At 33.9% G+C, this 21,517-nt stretch overlaps 2 protein-coding genes across 2 annotated transcripts; one reads left to right on the top strand and one right to left on the bottom strand.

Annotated features, from left to right (window-relative positions):
- LOC142344616 (clathrin heavy chain linker domain-containing protein 1-like) lies at nt 1-3,256 on the top strand. Its single transcript, XM_075396420.1, has 2 exons — nt 1-986; nt 2,042-3,256. The coding sequence occupies exons 1-2, from the start codon at nt 275-277 to the stop codon at nt 3,154-3,156; spliced, it is 1,827 nt and encodes a 608-aa protein (XP_075252535.1). The 5' UTR covers nt 1-274; the 3' UTR covers nt 3,157-3,256.
- Nucleotides 3,145-10,162, bottom strand: LOC142344617 (beta-hexosaminidase subunit beta-like). The gene is made up of 2 exons (XM_075396421.1): nt 9,126-10,162; nt 3,145-4,412 (listed from the first exon to the last, which is right to left on the bottom strand). The coding sequence occupies exons 1-2, from the start codon at nt 9,907-9,909 to the stop codon at nt 3,598-3,600; spliced, it is 1,599 nt and encodes a 532-aa protein (XP_075252536.1). The 5' UTR covers nt 9,910-10,162; the 3' UTR covers nt 3,145-3,597.
- Between the last annotated feature and the right edge of the window lie 11,355 nt (nt 10,163-21,517).

The following is a 21,517-nucleotide window of genomic DNA, read 5'->3' as shown; positions in this document are numbered from 1 at the left end:
AATGTGCGTGCGTATTATGAATGTACGTATAAGCATACTGTTCAGATCACTGTGTATTCATAGAGCTTAATACATTAACAAATTTAATTTAGCTGTCTAGTGTATGCTTAAACATTACTGCTTTTTTCCTGTTATCAACGGATTTAGCAAATTATTAAACAAGCGTTTGGGCTGATAACTATTTTTGAAACTCAAATACCGACGTTAAAAGGAAATATATCAGGTTAAAATCGACATTTTTAGGCAAAAATAGCAATTATTTTGTCAAACCATAATGGATTTTGCATTTCACAAATCAATAGCCGAAAATCTGCTTCGGAAAACGGAACAGGAAATCAACGAAATTGAAGCTTCCGACTTAGTTTACGAAATGAAAGTTGCCCAAAGGTACCGTGTAATGCAACTAGCCTTTGATGAGCTGATCGAAGAGTCAAAATCATACAAAGATATTCTCAAGACCATCAAGATTTCCTACGATGACTATCTGAAGTTTCTTGAAGACAACAACTACAGTTCAATAGCTCTATCGAGTAAGTTGAAAAACATGGCTGCGAAACAGACAACTTTGACAAACTTACGAAAGCGAGGCGATCAACTTGAAGAAAATCTGATGCGATTACGCGAGCAAAACGAGATGTTGAAAGACGAATTGTTAAGTTTGGACTTCGAGTCCACGGTATCGAAAGATGGCGAAAATTCTTTCATCGCATCTAAGCAAATATTCACGAGCAGAAAACCGGCAAAACAGCAAAAATATGTTAAGGTTGAAAGTCCTGGAACAAAACCATTGTTTGACGAAATGGATATTTCAGAATGTTTAGATGAGGAAAAATTGAGAGAGACGCTAAAGGCTTTGACGTCACAGTTTGAGATTGTGAAACAGAATCGCGACGAGAAGTTTATCAGCAAAGACGTCCATGATGCTAGCTGGAATGATTACTCGAAGAAAGCGGAGCAGAAAACGCTTCTGGAAAACACTTACTTTGGCAAGTATTTCAAATTTATTTTTGTTCCTCGCTTTTTTCGAACCACCCTCCATCAGCGGAGAACAGAAATGTTTCAATCGGATGTAAATTTTGTGCAACTGTTTAACTCTTACCCAAGGAAAAGTGGGATTTGTGGGATAAAAAAAACTGTCACGAACGCAAACTACTCAACGAATTAACTAATGTATTATTTCTGATAGATTACATAACTATTACATAACTTTCGGCTTGCTTTTTTTGACTTCAACTAGAAAGCAGATGAGATGTGTTCGTATTGGGACTAGGTAAAAAGTCGACAAAAAGCAGAGAGAAAAGGGGCTGGAATTCAAAGAACCGTTGAATTTTTTGGTACAAAATAATTTGAAAAGTAAAAGAAATCAGCTTTCAAGTTAACATCGGTTATGACTCAAATACCAATAGGAACGATGAAGTTTGCATCACACGAAAATGATTGGGACTTCTTATTGTTGAGGCTAAGTTAAAATTTGACAAAAGGCATCAAAAGAAATCGAAAATCAAAAGATCATCGAAAATATTCTGTATTTTTGAGCACTATTAAAACTACAATCATTAGCTGTCTATTGACGGCCTTGAAGAAGAAGTGCATTTACATCTCAATAGGAAGCTAATAAACCCTGTCATTTGTTAGATAAATTTTTGGCTGCAAAAAGAACACCAAATACAGGCAAAACTAGAACTTTAATTTAAAAAGTTTGAGTGAAGAGTGTCGAAGGCTGTAAAAGAGTTGTTCAGTGAAAATCGTTGTTTATTATCAATTTATATTCTTTTCGTTTCCAATGAGATTTCTCAATATCGTGATAATAAGACTATAAATAAATATTATGAATTATAAACAATTATACCAGAATCACAAAATTTTCAAGAAAACTCGTAGTATCAAGGGCTTTCTAATGATACCACTCGCAACTCTACAATGAACAATATACCGATCGGCCATAATTTACTGGACAAAAAACCAGTTGAGCATATAGTCCCCCATGTTGGGTCGGAACAATTAATTGTCCCTGTATCAATTTGTCAAATTATTGGTTTAGATTTACAAAAAGAGCTCTATCTGGTCTCGGTGGCAAACGACGCTGCTCGCAGCTATAACGAAGCAGAGGTCAAAGGCAAAACGATTGCTGCTCACGTATACGACACATTAGTTGAAGCATTCAAACACTCTCTGCAATTCTCTGACCAATTAGACGAACGTTCTCGAGATCAAATGCTCGGAGATTCAGAAGCAGCATCAATTATCACTCACGTAGAACATTTTCACATACTTTTTGATGAGAAACGTTATGAACAAGCTGCATTTCACGCCTCTAAAAGTCCTAAAGGAGTTCTAAGAAGCATTGAAACGTTTCGTAAGTTTAAAGAGGCGCAAGACAGCAACCCAGGAGACCCGATAATGTACCATTACGCAATGGCTTTAATGTCAACCACCCTGCACGATGGGATTCCCAGTAAAATTCTGAATGACGAAATGAGCGTTGAGTTTGTCCGGGCCATGGTGAAAGCTGGCGAACAAAAACTCGTATACCAATGGTTCCAAAATGGACTGATTAGCACCTCGAAACAAGTTGCGGATTTGCTTGCATGCGATAAGCATAACCAAATACACGGAACAGTTGTCGCGGAGACTATCTATATGAGGTTAGGGTTGTACCATGATGCCATAAGGTGTATGGCATTTCGAGGGGACATACCTGCGGCCATTTCTTTTGCCCAAGATACTGCTTGCTATGAACGCGATGACTACATTGATCTTCTGCTTAGCGTGCCTTCTGTTAAATTAGCGCGGGCTCTTTCGGTCCAGAAGTACCCTGGAACCAACAAGGTTCTTCTGCCATGCGGTCAAATTGCGTTGCTGCTTCTCAAGGATATAAATATTGACATCGTTGGTGAGTTTTTAAAGGGATTGGACCTAACACCGCCTGTTGTTGCGAGGCAGACGAACTCAGACGAGGAATTGGCTGACATAAACAGTTTGACAGTTGAGCCAAACTGCATTTTCAGCGACCAACAGACATCGAGTGAAGATTGGTTCCATATAGTTAAACATTTAGAACATACTGTTTATGAGAACTTAGGCGTGGAAATTGTTACGGCCCTGTCCCTAAATGATGCTTTGGAAGCAGCTATGAAGCAAGTGTCATCAGCATGAATTCAATTAATCCGATTCATTTACGATAGTTGACTTGAAACTGTTTTCTTTCCATTGTAGATTATGAATATCTGGAATTGATATTTTTAAACCTTCATAATGGCATTTGTGCTTCTAATGGTTATTTTTACGATTTATTGGGCTACATAAACCATTATTAGTGCCAAATCACGCATTAGTTTGTTCCTGGGGGACAGATCCGTTGACTTGATAGATTTTTTTGCAATGATCAATAATCCAACAAATCAACTTCTGCAACAGATGCAGAAAAATTCTCTTAGAACCATTTTTAGTATTAAAGTAATTACTTTTAGTCGTTGATAATAATTTCTTTAGCTCAATTTTCTGTAAGTCCTAACGATACTCACAAACAAACAGTTATCCGATTATTTCATGACAAGATTAAAGTTAATGACCAATTTGTCGCTTAATTTTTGAGATTCAGTCCCAATTTTTCCTGCGGTAGGAGCCGCTGCTCCCGTAGGAATCCCATTCATGTTGGCAGAAACCTGGGTTAAGAGGCTCAGCCGGAATCCCACGTTCGACCAACTTGCATCGCAACTCCCCCAATCTCGCCTCCGCGTCGTCAATGTCAGTCGTGTCCTCGCTGCTCCACGCCCGTTCGGCAACAGCAGATGCTCGAGGCCATGTTCGAGAGATGAAGTTTGTATCGTCAACATACTCGCCCCACATACATGCCTCGCAGCCCGCGAAATGTGCTTTCTGTGATTCGGTACCGTTGAAGTCCAATGGTTCCACCTCGTAGTAGTTCTTCCAGTCCTCGCCGTAACTTATGTAATTAAGGTACCATGGAGCAGAAAGCATGACGTCATAACCTTGCTCGGTAATCGCCGAGAGTTCGTCTTTATAACCTCCTGATTTCCAAACATTGACGACTGCAGTCTTGGAGATGTTGAGACCATTGTCGAATACCTCCTGCCAAACAATCGACTGTCTCTTTTTGGGTAAGTTGTCCACTAGCTGCAGAAGTTTTTGTACATAATAGCTCTCAAGACCGGCGTAGTCACCGAGATTGTTTGCATCGATAAAATCTTTGTAAACCGAATTGCTTTCCCAGCAGTTGTAGGCAACTTCGTCCCCTCCCAGGAAGAACGTCTCATCTGGGAAAAGGCTGTTGACTTCAGTGAACAACGTCTGAACGAAATCATAGGTGGACTGGTATCTGGGCTCCAAGGGTCCAGTGAAGGATACATTGCCATCGGAGTCGACGCACTGGCTCAAAAGGTAAGGGTACCCTGAAATACAATATGCTGGGGATAACATTTAGCCGGGAAGAAGAAATTCCCTAATCTAAGAGCATGTTTTTGATGGTCTACTATAACCATCAAGAATTATTTGGAGCATTAAAACAAAGAGTGAGGTATGACTTGTTGAATAAAGGTTCATAATTGGTTTTAACAATAGATTAAAAAAAACCTAAGAACAAAAAGGAATAGAATGCATAAATAGCACAAAAATAATGAAGATCACTTAATCTCCAAATTAAAATTCAATTTTGGCAACAGGGGACAAATTGAGAAATCGAATAAAAATTATCAGAACAAGTTTAAAGCTGCCATTTGACTATCATGGCAAACCTTTAAATTGCTAAACGAATTAAATGGGACGAGAAGTCAAAAACGCAATCAAACGTACTCTCATCATATTATATTCGTCATGAAGAAGCACTAACAGGTGAAAAATGCCAATGTTTTTCATAATCACATTGCCATCATTGGCAAAAAAGTCAGCGCACAACTCTCTGCAAGAAATTTTGCTAGCTTTTGTCGAATCCCTTTTCACAAAGAAGGTTCAAAAGTTGATCGAAACAAGGAGGCGCGGTAATGTGCGTACGCACATAAGGTTCCGACCCCGCTCATCCACATTCTTCGCTTCATTGGCTACCAAATGAAGAAATGATAGAAAACTTTCAAAAACATACATATCGTTCCATAAACAACCAATGGAATACAATAATGCCACCCTAGAGGGCCGATTAACGTTGTTGACAATATGACTACTAGAAGGGACAATAATAAATATCAAACAACAAACATTATTTACGACCAAAACTCGATTTCCATAATAAATAAAATCATAACAAAATCAAACTCGCATCAGAAAAAATCTTAGCGGAACAATTTAATCTATACATCTTTAAAAAACACTTGGAACCTGTTCTCAACGCGACTGGTTAATAGGTCGACAAAAAGGTGAAAATAGATGCGAAGTTTAAAAATAAGTCTCTTTAAGAAAAGAAATAATTTCACTGAAATGCAAAAAATGTTCTTTTATATCTCCATAAGAAGCAACTGCGACATGTCAATATCCTAAGTTTATTTGCGCAAAATTTCAAAGCCAATGGGACCTACGATTAATGTTATAAATTAAGAAGAAAAAATCCTTCAAAAAAACAAATATAAAAAATCTCAAATATTTTCTGAAATCTCGTAGTAATAGCAGTAACGAAGCCAAGAAACAAATGTTCGAAGCTGAAACCATTATAGAAATTGGATTATAGTTCACTGGAAACGGGTTGTTACCTGTGTTTGCAGAGACTGAGCTACAAATCGACCAAAAACTTAATTAAGAATGAAGCTCAAAAACCCAATAAAATTTTGGAAAACAAATATTAAATGTCATAACTGAAAAAATTTAAAACACCGCGAAGGATTAAATTCCAATACCTCATGAAGCCAATTGGACCTGTTAAAAATGAGACTAAGCCACGACACCTCAAAGAAAAACAACAAATATATAAAGAAGCCAAAACTTTAAGTAATTTTACGAGATCATACTGTTCAAGGCACTATAATTATGAGATGTTAACTGCAAGAACTGTATATCGTCATCTTCTCCTCATTTAATTGAACCAGTTAAAGAATTCAGTTCATAGCTGTTTGTTTTAATGACTTTCAAATTCAAACAAGAAAAATTATTTTCAACTCTTTCATTTTTGCTTTCTTTTTCGTAACCATGTGACTCAATCTCACCAATTAAAAAACTCAATTACTTTTGTCGACCCAAGTTTTCGTTTATAAGTTTTGCGCTTGGTTATACGTCGTGACTGATTACTTCGACCATTAATTTCATAAAAATTTTCGAGCTTTGCTGTTCAATTTCTGGTTTAGAAATCTCGATATTTTTTAATGAAATTAATGGTCGAAGCAATCAATCACAACGTATAACCAAGCGCGAAACGTATGAAAAATTGCTTGAATCGTCAAAAGTAATTGATTTTTGTATCTGGTGAGTCGCATGGTTACAAAAGTGAAAGCAAAAATGATACAGTTGAAAAAAAAAGATCTTTTTTGTTTCATTTTGAAAGTCATTAAAAAAACAGCTGTGAACTGAATTCCTTAACTGGTTCACTTATACGCCCAGGGGAAACAATTGAGATCTATCGTTACTAGGTGTATGGCGTATAACAACAAAAAGAAAGACAAACATAGGCAAAATTAAAAGAAAATACAAAATTTTGAGAGATAACTGTGTCTCAGCGCAAAAATCATAAACTATAAAACAAAAATTATTAAATGCTCAGATACGCGTTTTTCCAAACTGTACTCTTCTTCAATTGCACCTGTCCATAATGCAATGATACGACAAGGAAACAAACTGAACATGAAATTTACAGTGAAGCTCAAAAAATTGAAAAAGCGTAGTATCAAATCAAAGAGACCATTAGTTGAACATAAAACCGTTACGTAGATCAATTTGTAACCCACAGAAAATCGGTTTCTGCTTGTTTTTAATGCGCCCGAAGTTAAGAGAAATAAGATAAAGTAGTTGCAAAATTCAAAAATTAACCGAATCTTTTTTGAAACAAATGTTTTCAAAGTCATAATGTACATTAGACAACAACTGAAAGAAGTATCAAGGTTCAATTATGCCTCCTCAAAAACAGCTGGTTCTTTGACTGGGTACAATAAATTATTGGGTTTAAAGATTGGACAAAAAAGATAACACAAGGAAGCAAAATTCAAGAAGTACATAATTTTTTTACGAAAATAATGGTCAGAGCCATAGAAATCAAAACCACACGCTTAACTCTAAAACCATAATATAATATAGGCCTCGCTTTTTGTAAATAGTATCTGTCGGTAATTGAGCCCTGATTTGAAATTGTTGTAAGTAAAGTGAATGTATACATAAAAATCTTTTACATAGCGGAAATATTTTGAAAAAAAAAAACTCGCGCCCCATTAAAATCTAAACAATTTTTTATTGTAGGGATCCAAGGCGAGATCAAGATGAGCCCAGATATTGCTGCCCGCCTAAAAAAATACTTATTCAATAAAATTGTTGCAAAATGGAAAATTTTTTTAACAAAATCTTTCAGTTTGTCAAAAAAAATGCATTTTGTAGATTTAATGAGTTTGAAAATTTTAACTCCAAAAGATTCTCAAAGCCAGTGGGTGTACAACTGGCTTGATTGTCAGCCTAAAAAGAAAAATACGCAAATTAAGGTATTTACTTCCGGCAAATTTTAAGCAAGTGGGCTGAGAGAGCAAATTGTAGAATTGCAAATTGCAAAAATGAAGAATTGTGAAAAATTGAGCATAAATTCTAGCCAACAAACTCGGACCGAACAATTCATCAACCCTCCTCTATCTTTAGATATAAAATTATTTAACACTACACAATTTGAACAGTTCACAATTTGAACAATTGGTAGCAAAATTGAGGAAAATTTGGTCAAAAATACCGAAAAAGTGAATAAAAATGGCCAAAATACGTCTAATATTCACTAAACTTTAAACCTCGATAATTCCCTATGAAAAAAGAAAATTGAAAAAATCTTTTAAATTCCATATTCTACGCAGGACGGGCTTTTTAATGATACCATTGACAACTCTCTACGATGATTATATCGATCGGCCAAAGTTGTCTGAAAAAAAATCCATTTGAGTATATAGTTCCTCCCCCACTAAAGTGGGTCGGAACAATAAATATTGTATTATATCATTAATTACTGTCTGGAGAAAAAAGTTTGAACGTGCAATTTACTACACGTTATATAGTTTTGTCGAAAATCAACATCTGGTTTATGAAAAACAATTAGTTTCAGACCTAAGCAAAGGACTATTGATGCATTGGTTGAACTGACGGCAAAGATGAGACTAGATAGTAAATTGAATAACGCAACACTTTTAGATCTGAAGAGGTTTTTGATCTACTATACTCTTTTATTCAGATTAGAACCATATGAGATAAGAAGTAAATGCGTGGAATGGTTCAAATGGTACTTTAAACAGATAACAAATAGTACATGTAAATTGAGTTTCATCGGAGTGACAGAAATGCAAATTAAAGATCGATCTTATGGCAGCTGCTATTTTTTTGTATAGGTGATCCACGGAGAATTTTTCTGTTTGCTGATGATAAAACTGTTGAAGCAATAGGATATAGACATGTATATCTACAAACTGAGCTTTTCAATTGAGCACTTCAATACCATTATTACTCCAGTCGTTCAATATGGTGCTTTAGTTTTTTGCTGCTGCTGCTTTTTTTCCAAACTTTAGCAATTGCAAAAAAATTTCAAAAATCTTTCACTTTCGAAAGAAGCGTAATTAATGCGTGTCAGGACTTGTTCATAAAAAAATCAATTCTATCAGTGTATTACTTTCACATATATAAGTTTCTGAAATTTTGTATTGAAATCAGTGTATGTTGAACACATTCAGGTTTTTGTAATGAACAGTTTGCGATCAATGATAAAGTGAGAACAATCGGATGCTTTGACTCAGATTTGTTAAGATTACATCTTACGAAAAGTACATAAAGTTCAGTTGCAAAGCAATGCCTTTTGTGTGTTCTATCGGATCAGAAACAATAACTTAATAATTAGAACAAATGCAAATGCTTGTTTTTTGTGATCCAAAAATAGTTCGCTATTTTTCTGAAAACAATATTAATAGTTAAAATAGTCGTTTTTTGATTCACTTCAGAAATATCAGACTAACCTGCACCCCACGACAATGTGTGTCCTGGTGTATCGAACTCTGGTACCACCCGAATTCCCCTCAATCGACTGTACTCTAGAACCTCAATCACATCTGAATACGTGTATATGTGCGTGTACGGATTGTAAGACCCTTTAAACGACAGATCCGGGTAAACTTGACTTTGGAAAGGGAAGCTCTGATCATCCACAATATGCCAGTGGAACACATTAAACTTGCTCATTTCCATTGCATCAATGTGCATTTTGATTGTATCCAAACTCAAATAATGCCTCGAAGTGTCCACTAGAAAACCCCTGAAACTGAATCTTGGGAAGTCACTGATGGAGGTTTTGTTCATGACCCGTGTTAGGGTATTTGAGTCGGTGTACAGAAGCTGTGAGAACGATTCGATGCCTCGCAACGCACCCCAGACTTCGGGGCTTTTGAGTGTGCTGGTTCCAGCGTTTACGTACAGGTAATAGGATTCGTCCATTTTGGAACTGGGATAATCGTCGGAACAGCCCGATCCAAGGACGATTTGTAAACTTTTAACAGTGTTGGAATCGTCTTTTCGCGAAGCTGAGTACTGGTTTAGACCCATGATATAGGGGTAGTGTCGCTGGATAGATTTCTCTATTATTTCGCAATAACTTCCCTCGTAAATCATTTGAAATGAAGTTGAAATTGACAACACCTGGTCTGTTTTTGTTTGTTGCTGCGGCTTCGGCCATATTTCACCGATAGTTTGCGGTGTACAAAAGCACCCACAAATACTGGCTGCAATAATCAGCAGAGCCAACATTTTGAGAAGACAATCAAATCTCGCTTAATTTTATCCCACTTGAGTTTTGTTTAAGTCACAGAAAGATCGAAATTCAAAATAGCAAACTTTATAAGAAGGGCGTTCAATGCTGTGATGACTTTATCTACTCAAACAAACTTTGAGCTCTATTTTAGAATTTGCGACAGACAACTGCAATGACATTTAAAATGTACTAGAAGTTATGTTGATTCAAAATTTGCAGACTAAATAGAACAAAATTTCAATATTCTACTAAGCTGCAATGTTGCTTTGCTTCAATTTAAGATCTATATTGTTTATTCATCGCCAATTGGAATAGAATGGACTGAATTGTATAAAAACTTTGTAGTGGTTGGTAATTGGCTACTTATCTTCTACATCAACATCCGTTGTTTTGGTCGCCGCGCCGGGCAGTTGGTGTTGAAGTAATTTCCTGTGCCACTTTGAGATATAGTGATAAAAAATAAATTTCGTAAACAGTCTAGTAGATATATATCCAATGGAAGGAGCTGCATGTTGCGATAATATTTTGCAGTTGAATTGAACCTGGGGGCGATGCTTTGTGCCGACACACTATCTTTAGTTTTACATAGTAATATTGGAAGGGCTTAAATTATTGTTCTCTATTGTCCTCTATGAAATTATAGCAGGTAATTTTATGCCAGCTGGGTATTTTGTTGATCCGATTTGGGCCAATCGAAATCTTTACTCAGAGAAACGGAAGTGGCACTATTGAAAAGGTGTAATGACATTCAATCAGAGGGTAGCCACAGTGCCACGCATAAATTGAAAACCCGATTGTGTGGTTTCGTTGGCTCCAATTGGAGACCTGATTATGCGGATCCATTGCTGCAACACTTGTCTGGTGTCTTAATCAATTGAATACTTTCGAGAGCTGAACTGCTCCTGAGCAATTCCATAAACTTATTCAATTATCAAGAATAACCATGTAACTTAACCAAGTAAATTTGCAAATCGTTCAAGATTAGTAATATTGAAAAGGTTTCGAAAACCTGAATCGATTGTTAAGGACTTTATATCTACCTATAGCATTTCAACGTCTATCAGACGGTTTGTATAATTTTCATGCAGTTTTCTAAGGACATCTGGGTCAATTTGGTTCCACATTTAACAATTTTTCTAAATTTTCCTAAAAACTCTGTTCTCGTCATCGCTGCCTCGAAATTGGCCATAAAGTTTCTATTGCATTTAGATCTGGACCATTTGTTGTCGATTATCTTCGATTTATGCACAGGAGCATTATCTTGTTGAAAATAATGTCCTAAAAATGCATTTTTCTCCGTATTTTTCAGAACTTGTAAATAACAGGTACCGTTTACCTTGTGTGAACACTTAACAAGCATTTTTCATCCGTCTAATCGTATTGTTCCCCAAAATAAGCGATAGTTTGTCGGAACTCTGATTTTTTTGTTTTTTTTCAATTTCTTCAAAGAACTCAAACAATTCCATCGCTTGAGATGCGCACCCTCGTTTCATCAGTAAAAATAATATTTTTACAGGAAGAGAACAGCTGCTTGAGCACATTGATAAACCATTTTGAACGAAAGCGCTAGATTTTTTCAAACTAACTATTTTGCAGAATTTCTTGAAAAATTTGAATTCGTGTATCTGTACCGCTGGAAAATGTATCGTAGCAAGAGAAAATGTTATGAGTAACACTGATACACTCCAGAGGGGTTTTGGGATCTCATAAAACATCCTAAACTCTTTTTTTGTATTTTTGGCAATTTTGGGTGTGCCGCTCGATTTTTTTTGCCGCAAAACTTTTTTCAGATAACCTGAGTGTGCATGCTGCGCACTCTATCTTGGTTTCAAATTGATTTGTTTTTGTATTTTTGTCCATGAAAACCCGATAACTTGTTGCGTAACAACTTTTAAAAACTCAAAAACTTCAAACTTTTTTTCACGCCTTAGCACACCTTTTTAGCACCAAGCACAAATCATTGTTTAAAATAGAAAACGATGTGCGTAGCTTTTTGGTACCATAGTGTATAAAACATTAACTTACTCACCTTGCACTATCTCACTGATAGGTAAATGATAGGGAAATCTACTATGAAAATGGACCAGTACTGAATTTGAACCAGCATCTCTCAATTGCAAGCCTTATGTGCCAACATTACACCATTTAATCTTGAGCTCTTGAACTTTGGCATCTCTTATTACCCATTCTCATTTTTTTGCTCGCTCCTCAAGGCTTCCTTTCTCTAGCCAAGTATACATTGAACAAGTAGAAATTCTTGTCAATCTAGGCCGAGCTTATCTTATGCTCAAGTTTTTTAGGTTGTCCTCTCTCAACCTTCTGGCACTTACTGAAACTTAGAGCCATCATCCATGCTACCTAAAATTGTGAAACATTCGTCATTTTCAAATATCTTGGCCCATTCAAAGACTTTAATTAACGAAAAAATATATACAATAAAAATAATAGAAACGTTTATATCTAATTCGGCTTCACAGTCAAGAATTTCGATAACGTCAACAGTATTCTTTTATATTCATCTCAAAATTTGCCAGAAAATTAAAAATTATGGAGTTCAAATTGATATGGCATTGGCTTTTCATACAAGTGATAAAGTTTTTTTGTGGTGAAAAAGGCTTGTAGTCATTAAATAATTCTTTTCCACATTCGTTTGTTTCATTTCTCATAATCAAACTAAGTGGGTAAATTTGACTGCCTTGAGCTTCAAGTGACTCCATATTTGTCACCCCTTATTCTTTAAATTACTCAAAAAATGACTTTGTCTTATAAACAACAATTGATGTGATAATTTATCGAAATACCTTTTAAAAAACTTGCCCAAGAGGCGCTCGTTTTATTGTATGATTGAAAAGTGTTTATTTTGATACTGTATTTTGGAATGAGCAGAAACAATATCTTTATTGAATTTAACCTTGGCGTGAGAGGCTTCTGCAGAAAACTTAAATTGAACAATGGTTGCATTGCAGAAAAACGTACATTTGGTGTTAGACTAGTTCAGAGTAGATTTTTTTTCAAAAAAAAATTGCTTCAACATTTTCAATAATTTAAAAAAGAACATGATTTCCAATTTGTCTTCCAATGCAGTTTAATTTGCCCTTTTGATAAGAAAATAATGTTTTGATACTAGGTTGCCTGTCTTCCTTAGTTTAGTAATGTTTATAAATTTGAAACTTTGAAATGGCTGCATCCTAAGTAGCAATTAAAGACTGAATTTTGCAAAGATTTTTTAAATCTATTATGCTCGTATTTTCATACTAAGATACATTTCTGCTTTAATATTATAATAATGTTGCCTTTACCAATTGATTGTTAGACTCTTGTGCCAATTAATGTCCGTAAATGTCCAAATAAATCAATGGAACTATCACAGAACCCATAATTGTCTCCACTTCGTTGGCACTTATCATGAAACTCAATCTTGCATTTTTCTGACGTTTCTTGGAAGATGGATTTCCTTTTTTGTTACTTTTTGTTTTTGCTTCTGAATGTTTGAATGATGTTTTCAGGTTTATTGCTAAAAAAGATCTGCCCACTGTTTTGAATTGGAATGAATGATGCCAATTTGACCCCGGAGAACTTACGGCGCTATGTTCAATTGAAAAATGTTTTGTTTGAAAGTGTTTTTCCCTCTTGTCCTCTTGACTAATATTTGTCTGAGGTTTAATTGTAATTGTCAGTTTTATTAATAGATGAGTTAACTCTTATTTGAAATATTAGCGTTGGCGGCAAAGAATTCGGAAAAAAAGATGTATGTTTACCGTCAACCATAATTTTTTCGTACTGTTAATCAATAATGAAAGAATCCTACTTTTGCATTCATAATTAATGTAATCAGTTGACTCTTTTGATCTCAATAAGTCGGGATTTGAAAAAGAAATGAAGTCGAATTTATTAACAACAAAATACACAACTATGTAGTTCTACGTTTGTTGCGGTTAACTGATTAAAAAAAAGTTATTTTCAGTTTTTCATTTAGCCTCAGTTGTAGTTCTTTTGTAACTGTTATAGATTTTGAAATGATTTGTAATGATTGTTGTGATATTTTGCAATTATTGTAAGTGATTTTAAAAACAATTTTATCAAAAGTATTTTAATAAAATTATTCGCCTCTTTAAGCGTATCGTAAGATTTAGCTATCTTGGTCTATGCGTGCTTTAGAGATTTTTTCTTGTTTAAATTCAAACTGTTTATATGGAAAGGTCTGGAATTTGTATATACGTTTCTTCTCTTAGTCAGTAGTAACTCGACTTTTGGTGAAACGTTCCTAAATTTTTGTTGTTTAGTGGTCTAGCAAAATAATTTGGGAAATAATTTTGGAAAAAGAAGACCACATTCAATTTAATGTCATTAAATTTTGTTTTGATTTTTTTCATTGGTTAATAAATTTTTGGTTGGTTCTTGATAATTTTATTTGAAACTCAAATTTTTTGTCAAAACTTTTCATAGGTGTATTGCCAATTTTGTTTTCTTGATAAAAAAATTTTGCTTTTGAAAATCATCAAGTATTTTGGGGAATATGAAATAAGTTCTTGTTCAATCTAATTTTTCTTGAGTTTCAAAAAACTTCGGAGCTAATTTTGTTATATTTGTTTGGAGTGAACCTCTGTTAAGTAATCAATTGAAACTCTCATTTTTTCCTGTTCTCTTTGGTTTTTTATTGTGATGACTGATTATTGGTTTCATTATTAGTCTTTGGGTCTTTAATTGTTTCAGTTTGTTAAAATGATAATGCACTCCGCTTGATGAAGTGCTGTTTCTATTTGTTCCGACCCCTTTGTGAGGCGAGGAACTATATACTCAAATATTTTTTTTGTTCAGACAATATACTCAAATGTTTTTTTGTCCAGACAATTTTGGCCGAAATTTTGACAATTTCATCGTAGAGAAATATGAGAGGTATCATTAAAAAGCTCGTCCAGCGTAGATTTCAAATTTCATTTTTTTTGAATTTTGTATTTTTCGAGAAGTTGTCGAGTCTTAAAGTGTTGTGTGAACAAGTGAAAATTACATGATTTTGTTCACTTTTATCAATTTTTGTTCAAATTAAGGCATTTCTATAAAAATGTTATTTCAAAATTACACTTCACGCTAAAAAATGAAAAAAATTTGTGTTGCCAATAGATCGATAAAAGCGCTGGCTCTGGTCTAGTGAGGAAGTTTAATATAAAAAAACTCGAATTCATTTTGAGAGCTGTTTTTTTAGGAAACTTTTTTATTTATTTTAGTTTTTTAGTCACTTAGATACTAGTTAAAATCATATCAAGGTTCCATTAATGACTAACCTTGTTTACAGCCTAATGACACTCAATGAACAAAAAATTTGTTTTCAAGGAATCCCTCATGTTCTTTTCTCTCTTCGACTCATGAGTTTTCGAAATACTTAATGAAATTTTGAGTTTCATTTTGAGTTTTTACTAAATTTTGTGAGTCCTATGGCATAAAATTTCTCAATAAAGTGCAATCAGCTTTCCAATGTGCATGAGGTAAACCTATATAGAGCTTTGAGAGGACAGCTAATGGCTGTCAAGACTTTAAAAAATACTTTTTTGGAAATCTTTTTGAACGTTAACCGATATTAAACTTATTTTGATGAACATGAAATCACTCTCATTAAAAACAGGACCCCTCTTTTACTGCAACCAAAATTATTTGAAGAGCGGTCTAATCTTCTAACTATTGGTTTCATGACTTCCATGCCACCAGTTTTCATAATTTTATAAAAAGATTTCAGAGTAGCGCTTATGGTTTAAATGGCTTCGACTCTTTCTTCGCGCATTTTTCTACTGATTTTTTTGTTTTTGCGTGTATTTGTCGTTGTTTTGATAATCATAGGACTTATTGTGATGTCTTATTAATGACTTATTGATGAAAAACATCTTGTTTTTCCCATCAAGGCATCACGTATTGTATTTTTTGACTTCCGTTGAAAGATCTTGAATTTAATGGCTGTTAAAACTTTAAAAATAAATTTTTAGAGGTTTTTCGGACATTAGCCAGTCTTAAACTCGTTTTCGTGAACTGTAAGTCATTCTCCTTTTTTTACTGCAACTAATAAGAATCTGGCTAGCCGTTTGTTAATCTAATTTTTTGTTTTATGACTTTGATGCCACGAGCTTTCATATAATTTTTTTTAATTTTTGGATTTTTTGAAATTTTGTTTCCCTTTGAAACTTTATCACATTATCCTAATTTTAATAGTTCTCAGTGGCTTAGAGAAATAGAAAAAGTCTTCATTGGATCATATATAAAGTTTTCAGAGAAAAGTTTATGATTTAAATGGCTTCGACACCATCTTGAACTTTTCTAATAAAATTTTTGGTTTTTACCTCTCTTTGTTGTTGTTTTCATAATCATAAGACGTATTGAGATGTTTTTTGATAACTTTATGATGATTAACATTTTCATCTCCTTTTGGAGGCATAATTCTTCTTATTTATTGACTTCTGTTGAGAGCTATTGAGTTTAGTCGCTGTTATGATTTAGTCGCGAGTTTTTTTGGACACTAAACTTATTTTCATGAGCTGTGAGCCAGTCTCAGTAATAACAGGACCCTCTTCCTTTTCACTGTAACCACAATTATTCTGTTAAGTGGGTTTATCTGCAAACTATTGGTTTTATGACTTCGGTGCCACGAGATCTTAATATTTAAAAAAAAAATTTTGGATATTTTTTTTCGTAATTTTGGTTCCTTTAGAATAATCTTATCTCATTATCCTAATATTAATAGTTCCAGTTGGCTTATAGAAGGCGTTCAATGGTTCAAAAATAGAGTTTTCAGAGAAACGCTTATGGTTTAAACTGCTTCGATACTTTCTTCTCGAAACTTTCTACTGATTTTTTTGGTTTTTTCATGTATTTGTCGTTGTTTTCATAATCATAGTACTTATTGTGATGTGCTGTTGATAACTTATGGTTGACAATCATCCCTGCCTTCTCATTTAGGCATAACTTTGAGGCGTACTTTTTGTCGTCCTTTGAAAACTATTGAATTTAACGGCGTTGTTATAACGTGTTTCCTAAAAAATTTCGTAGTTTAATTATATTTGTTCACACTTGTTGACTTTCTGAAGTATTATTGTTAAAAAAGAAGAACTCCATTGCTCTTTAAAAATTATATAAGATTAGAGAAAATTTTATCAAAAATTTCTTTATTTATTGGCTTCGACACTTTTCTCGCTCAATTTATTTTTGAATTTGCTGTTTTTGCCTTTTTGTTTTAAATTCTTCATGTAGTCGCAAAATGGTGAGTGGTCTCAAGAGCTTCTAAATGAGGATTGAATGAATGAGGGTGCTCAATGCACTCTATTTATAGCCAAAGTATTAAAGTTTAAGATTTTTTCTTTGTCAAAGATTTTTTTATACTTTTCAGTTTTTGTTCTTTTCGTAAACTTGTAATTTATTCTCATCTTTGAGAGGTTCCATCCAATTCCTTGTATTTCAAAAACTATTTTTCCATTGATATTTTGTCGTAACTGATGTTTTGTTTGTTGAACAATATGGGTTTTCATGAAAGTTTTGTGAGTGGTCAATATTTGTGTTTCGTTTCCTCTTCTTCTAGCACATTCGCTGAAAAATTTATGTTTTGGCTTATTTTGCTGTTTGTTTTTTTCTCGCAGTCTTTCTAATGGCAGACCTTGTGAGCGCTGTATTGAGGCATGGTATTATCCAATTCAATTAGTAGTTCGGCTTTGTAACGATTTTTTAAACTGAAACATCTATTTTTAATTATCTCATCATTAGGTTGACAATTGTGTCAAAAATGTAGATGAGCTCGGGTCGGAACAAAATGTGCGATTGCACATTAACGAGCATCCTTGTTTGTTTCATTAATCAGACATTCTTTTATGCAATTGTGGTGAGATGTGTTCCCGTTCATGGTGTCTGTCGAATGTTAAATGCAACGATAGGATAAAACGAAAACGTGCAGTTAAAACCATCTAAGACAATGTAGAAACGTTTCTGGGACTGTTGTTATATTGCAGTAATGGAATTTCGATACTTGAGAGAATTAACATCATTTTATTTTTTCGAAACATGTGCAGTCATGAAGTCAGTTGTTTTTCTTCAACTTAAAAAAGATTAAACAAATTCATATTCTTCTGCAATAGGCTAACGAATGCAGTGGTATGACGCTGTCTATGCTGTGAATTACGAAGATGGGAGCTTGCACTGCCGCTTGCAGGCCCAAGCAAACCTTCTTGATAATTTGGTTCTTATGAAACAAGGAGGCTCGGTAATGTGCGATCGCACATAACGTTCCGACCCCGCTCATCCACAATTTTGGCATAATTGTCTACCAATTGAGGAACATATTGAAAAACGCAAACATTTTTTTGGGTATCCCAGAAAACCAAAAAAAGCAAAAAAACCCAAATATTTTTTAACAAATAGTGTATGAACGAAAAAATAGCTCACAAAGCAAATAACTCAGGGGAGTAAAAAATGATGCACTATATTTAGGAGCCAATGATATGCCAATAATAAGAAAGCGATCTAAGGCGAACAGCAAAATCAAACAACAATAACAAAAATTAATTACATCAAAAACTTTATGTCCGTTTTAAAGAAAAAACCTGAACAACTGGACAAAAAAGAACAAAAACAGTAAAGTTAAAAAATTCGCTTGTTTCTTTAAAACAATTAACTTCAAAAAAATGAAAACCATTAGAAATCAAGTAAAATATCCCAAATAATTACGATTACCAGTGCTTCTTTTGAAGGGCATTAAGACCTGTGCGGGTTCAATTTTTTTGTGCGGCTAAAAAGACCAACAAAAAGACAACAGAGAAAAATTCAATTAAAACTTGCCAGAAAACGCTGTTCGAAGACGTAAAGCCATTTTTTGGCTCTCAAAATACGTTCGATTGCGCACTCTTCAAACGTCAATAATGTAGTATGTGGCCTTTCATCTTTTCATTACTGAGACTAGGTAACAAGTAGACAAAAAAAAGAAAAAAAGGGCAAAATTAAGTAATACTTTTGATTTTTTTTGGAAACAAAATTTTTTCCAAAGTCCTGAAAGCCGTTAATTACAAAATGAAATATTTGAACAGGTTGGTTTATTCGTCTAATTGAAGCCTTGAGAACTGCATGTATCCAGAATATGTCTTGCGTCAACAAAAAACGTCAGAGATGACAAATCAATTTATTGTGAAAAACCGAAGTCGAAGCCACAAAGGTCACAACGAATTCTTTAATTATATTAGATTTTCAGACACCAATAACTTTTGACAACTTGAAATATTTGAACAGGTTGGTTTATTCGTCTAATTGAAGCCTTGAGAACTGCATGTATCCAGAATATGTCTTGCGTCAACAAAAAACGTCAGAGATGACAAATCAATTTATTGTGAAAAACCGAAGTCGAAGCCACAAAGGTCACAACGAATTCTTTAATTATATTAGATTTTCAGACACCAATAACTTTTGACAACTTTTTTGACCCCATAATTTCATATTCGATCTGCAATTAACGAGACTAGGTAGCAAAAACACAAAAAAGACAATTGCGAATTAAAAAAGTTTTTTTTTAATTTGGAAAACAAATGTTTTCAATGTCATGAAAGCTATCAGCTATCTATTAATATCAAAAAATCCTTTCATATATTCTTCCATGAAAAGTCAATGAGATCTTTCGTTATTCTGGAAATTTCATACGACTAAAAAGATAAAGCAAGAACGTCAATCAAAGACAAATTTTAAAAAAGCTGATTATATTCTTCGAGAAAGGAGTGTCGAAGCCGGTAAAAAGATAATCTAATTCTTTCAGAATTTTAATATGTTCACTTGTGTCTTATTTTTGAACGCCAATAATGTGATATGAGAAGTGTCAATAATAGGATAAGGCGACAAAACTGGAAAACGTGAAAAACTGGAAAATATCTAAAAATAAAAAAAATCTGAAATCTAATGCTATCAGAGCCAGAAAAACAAAACTTATGGCTTAAAAGTGCCATAGAGATTAAATTTTAAATCAGTAGAAAGAAGAAGCAGTGTTGATGACACTAAGCTACAAGTTGACCAAATTAAGAAAAATAGAGGAAAAATTCATTGAGCCAATATTTATTTAAAAATCAATTACTTTTAAAAGTCAAAACGACCATAAGCTTTCAAGTAAAAAACTAAATGCTATAGCTTGGAACTGCTTGGGGAGTCAATTAGACCTATCGCTACTAAGCTTTGATTTGATATGTTATGTTCTTTAATTAATATAAAAAGATCATTTTTTTAAAGACCGGCTGATTTCAATACGAATTCTTTTTGGATTGTAACCATCCAAGATTGGTCCAAAACTAGCCCTACTAACGTTTTTCGCCCTCTTGAAAAACTTAATTTTTCGAATGTTATAGATATAGATAATTTGTTGTTTAAAAACTCAATAATAAATTCTGCGTTTTTGATAATCAACGAGTAAATTAAAGAAAAACGGCAAACTTTCAACTACAGAGCACTCTCAACAGAGGATGAAGTAGGAATACAAAGATGAGTCTACAAAGATTGTATTAGTGTTGCTTGGGGGTGTGCTTCAGACAAATTTAATCAAATTGGACTAAAGAAGGTTATTTCGTGCTACTTTTGATGAAAAAGGATGTATTTTGAAATATTTAGCCCAAACTTTTGTGGAAAAAAAATTAATTGAAAATAATCAAAAAAACTTTTTTGTCTTCAAAAATAAAATCAACAAAACTATTCTTAAAAATTTCAACAAATTTCAGCAAAATAGGCGAAATTTTAGTCAAAGATTCCGGAGAATGTTGATAAAATCAACGGAATTGACTCAATTTTTTTCCTAAAAGTTTAAACCTCGATAACTCCCTGTAAAAACCGAAAATCAAAAAAATCTTTTTAATTCCATGTTCTACGGTGGAAAAGCTTTCTAATGATACCAGTCTCAACTCTCTACGATGAATATATCGATCGGCGAAAATTGACTGAACAAAAATACTCCAATTGAGTATATAGTTCCTCCCCCCTCAAGAGGGGTGGGAACAGTAATTCACCAGACTGTGAAACTATGCATCAGCAAATTTCAGTTGAAATAAATTTGAAGGAATCTGGACAAGCTCTCAAGGTCAAAGTCTATTTTTTTTTAATTTTCAGATTTACGAACTTTTTTAGTGTTTTTTTAGAGGATGAGCCCCAATGAAAGCAAAGTTTTCAGAACAGCACGATTCTGTCAGGTAAAGATGTTCAGGTGAATTTGAAAAACTCATTTGTTCTAATAGCAAACCGTAAAAAATATTATTTTTTTGGATTTTGACGCATTCCATTATAGTTGTGCTCTCATCTGAATAGATTATCCCTGCTTTTTCAGTCTCCAACGTAAAGTTTTTATCACACGTAAAATTACGCAAAGCTCTCAGTTGAAATCAATTAATAGCGCGACTGAAACGACTTTTTTCAATCAAAACTATAGCGCGTCCCATAAAGTTGAAATAAGCGAACGTCTCAAAAGCCACAGGTTAGAGTTCAAAGGTCAAAGTTCAAATTTAAAACATGTAGAAAAAAGTTGATGAATATAAGCTTAATCGAAAAAACGTTGACATTCAAATGGCCAATTTGATGCTCAATTGCCTGTTTTTGACGTTTTCGAACGTTCGCTTA

The sequence above is a fragment of the Convolutriloba macropyga genome, chromosome 8, assembly GCF_964194025.1.
Source record: "Convolutriloba macropyga chromosome 8, txConMacr16.3, whole genome shotgun sequence".
NCBI classification, from domain to species: Eukaryota; Metazoa; Xenacoelomorpha; order Acoela; family Convolutidae; genus Convolutriloba; species Convolutriloba macropyga.
Note: the sequence above shows the minus strand (reverse complement) of the source record. Positions and strands in the feature narration are given on the sequence as shown.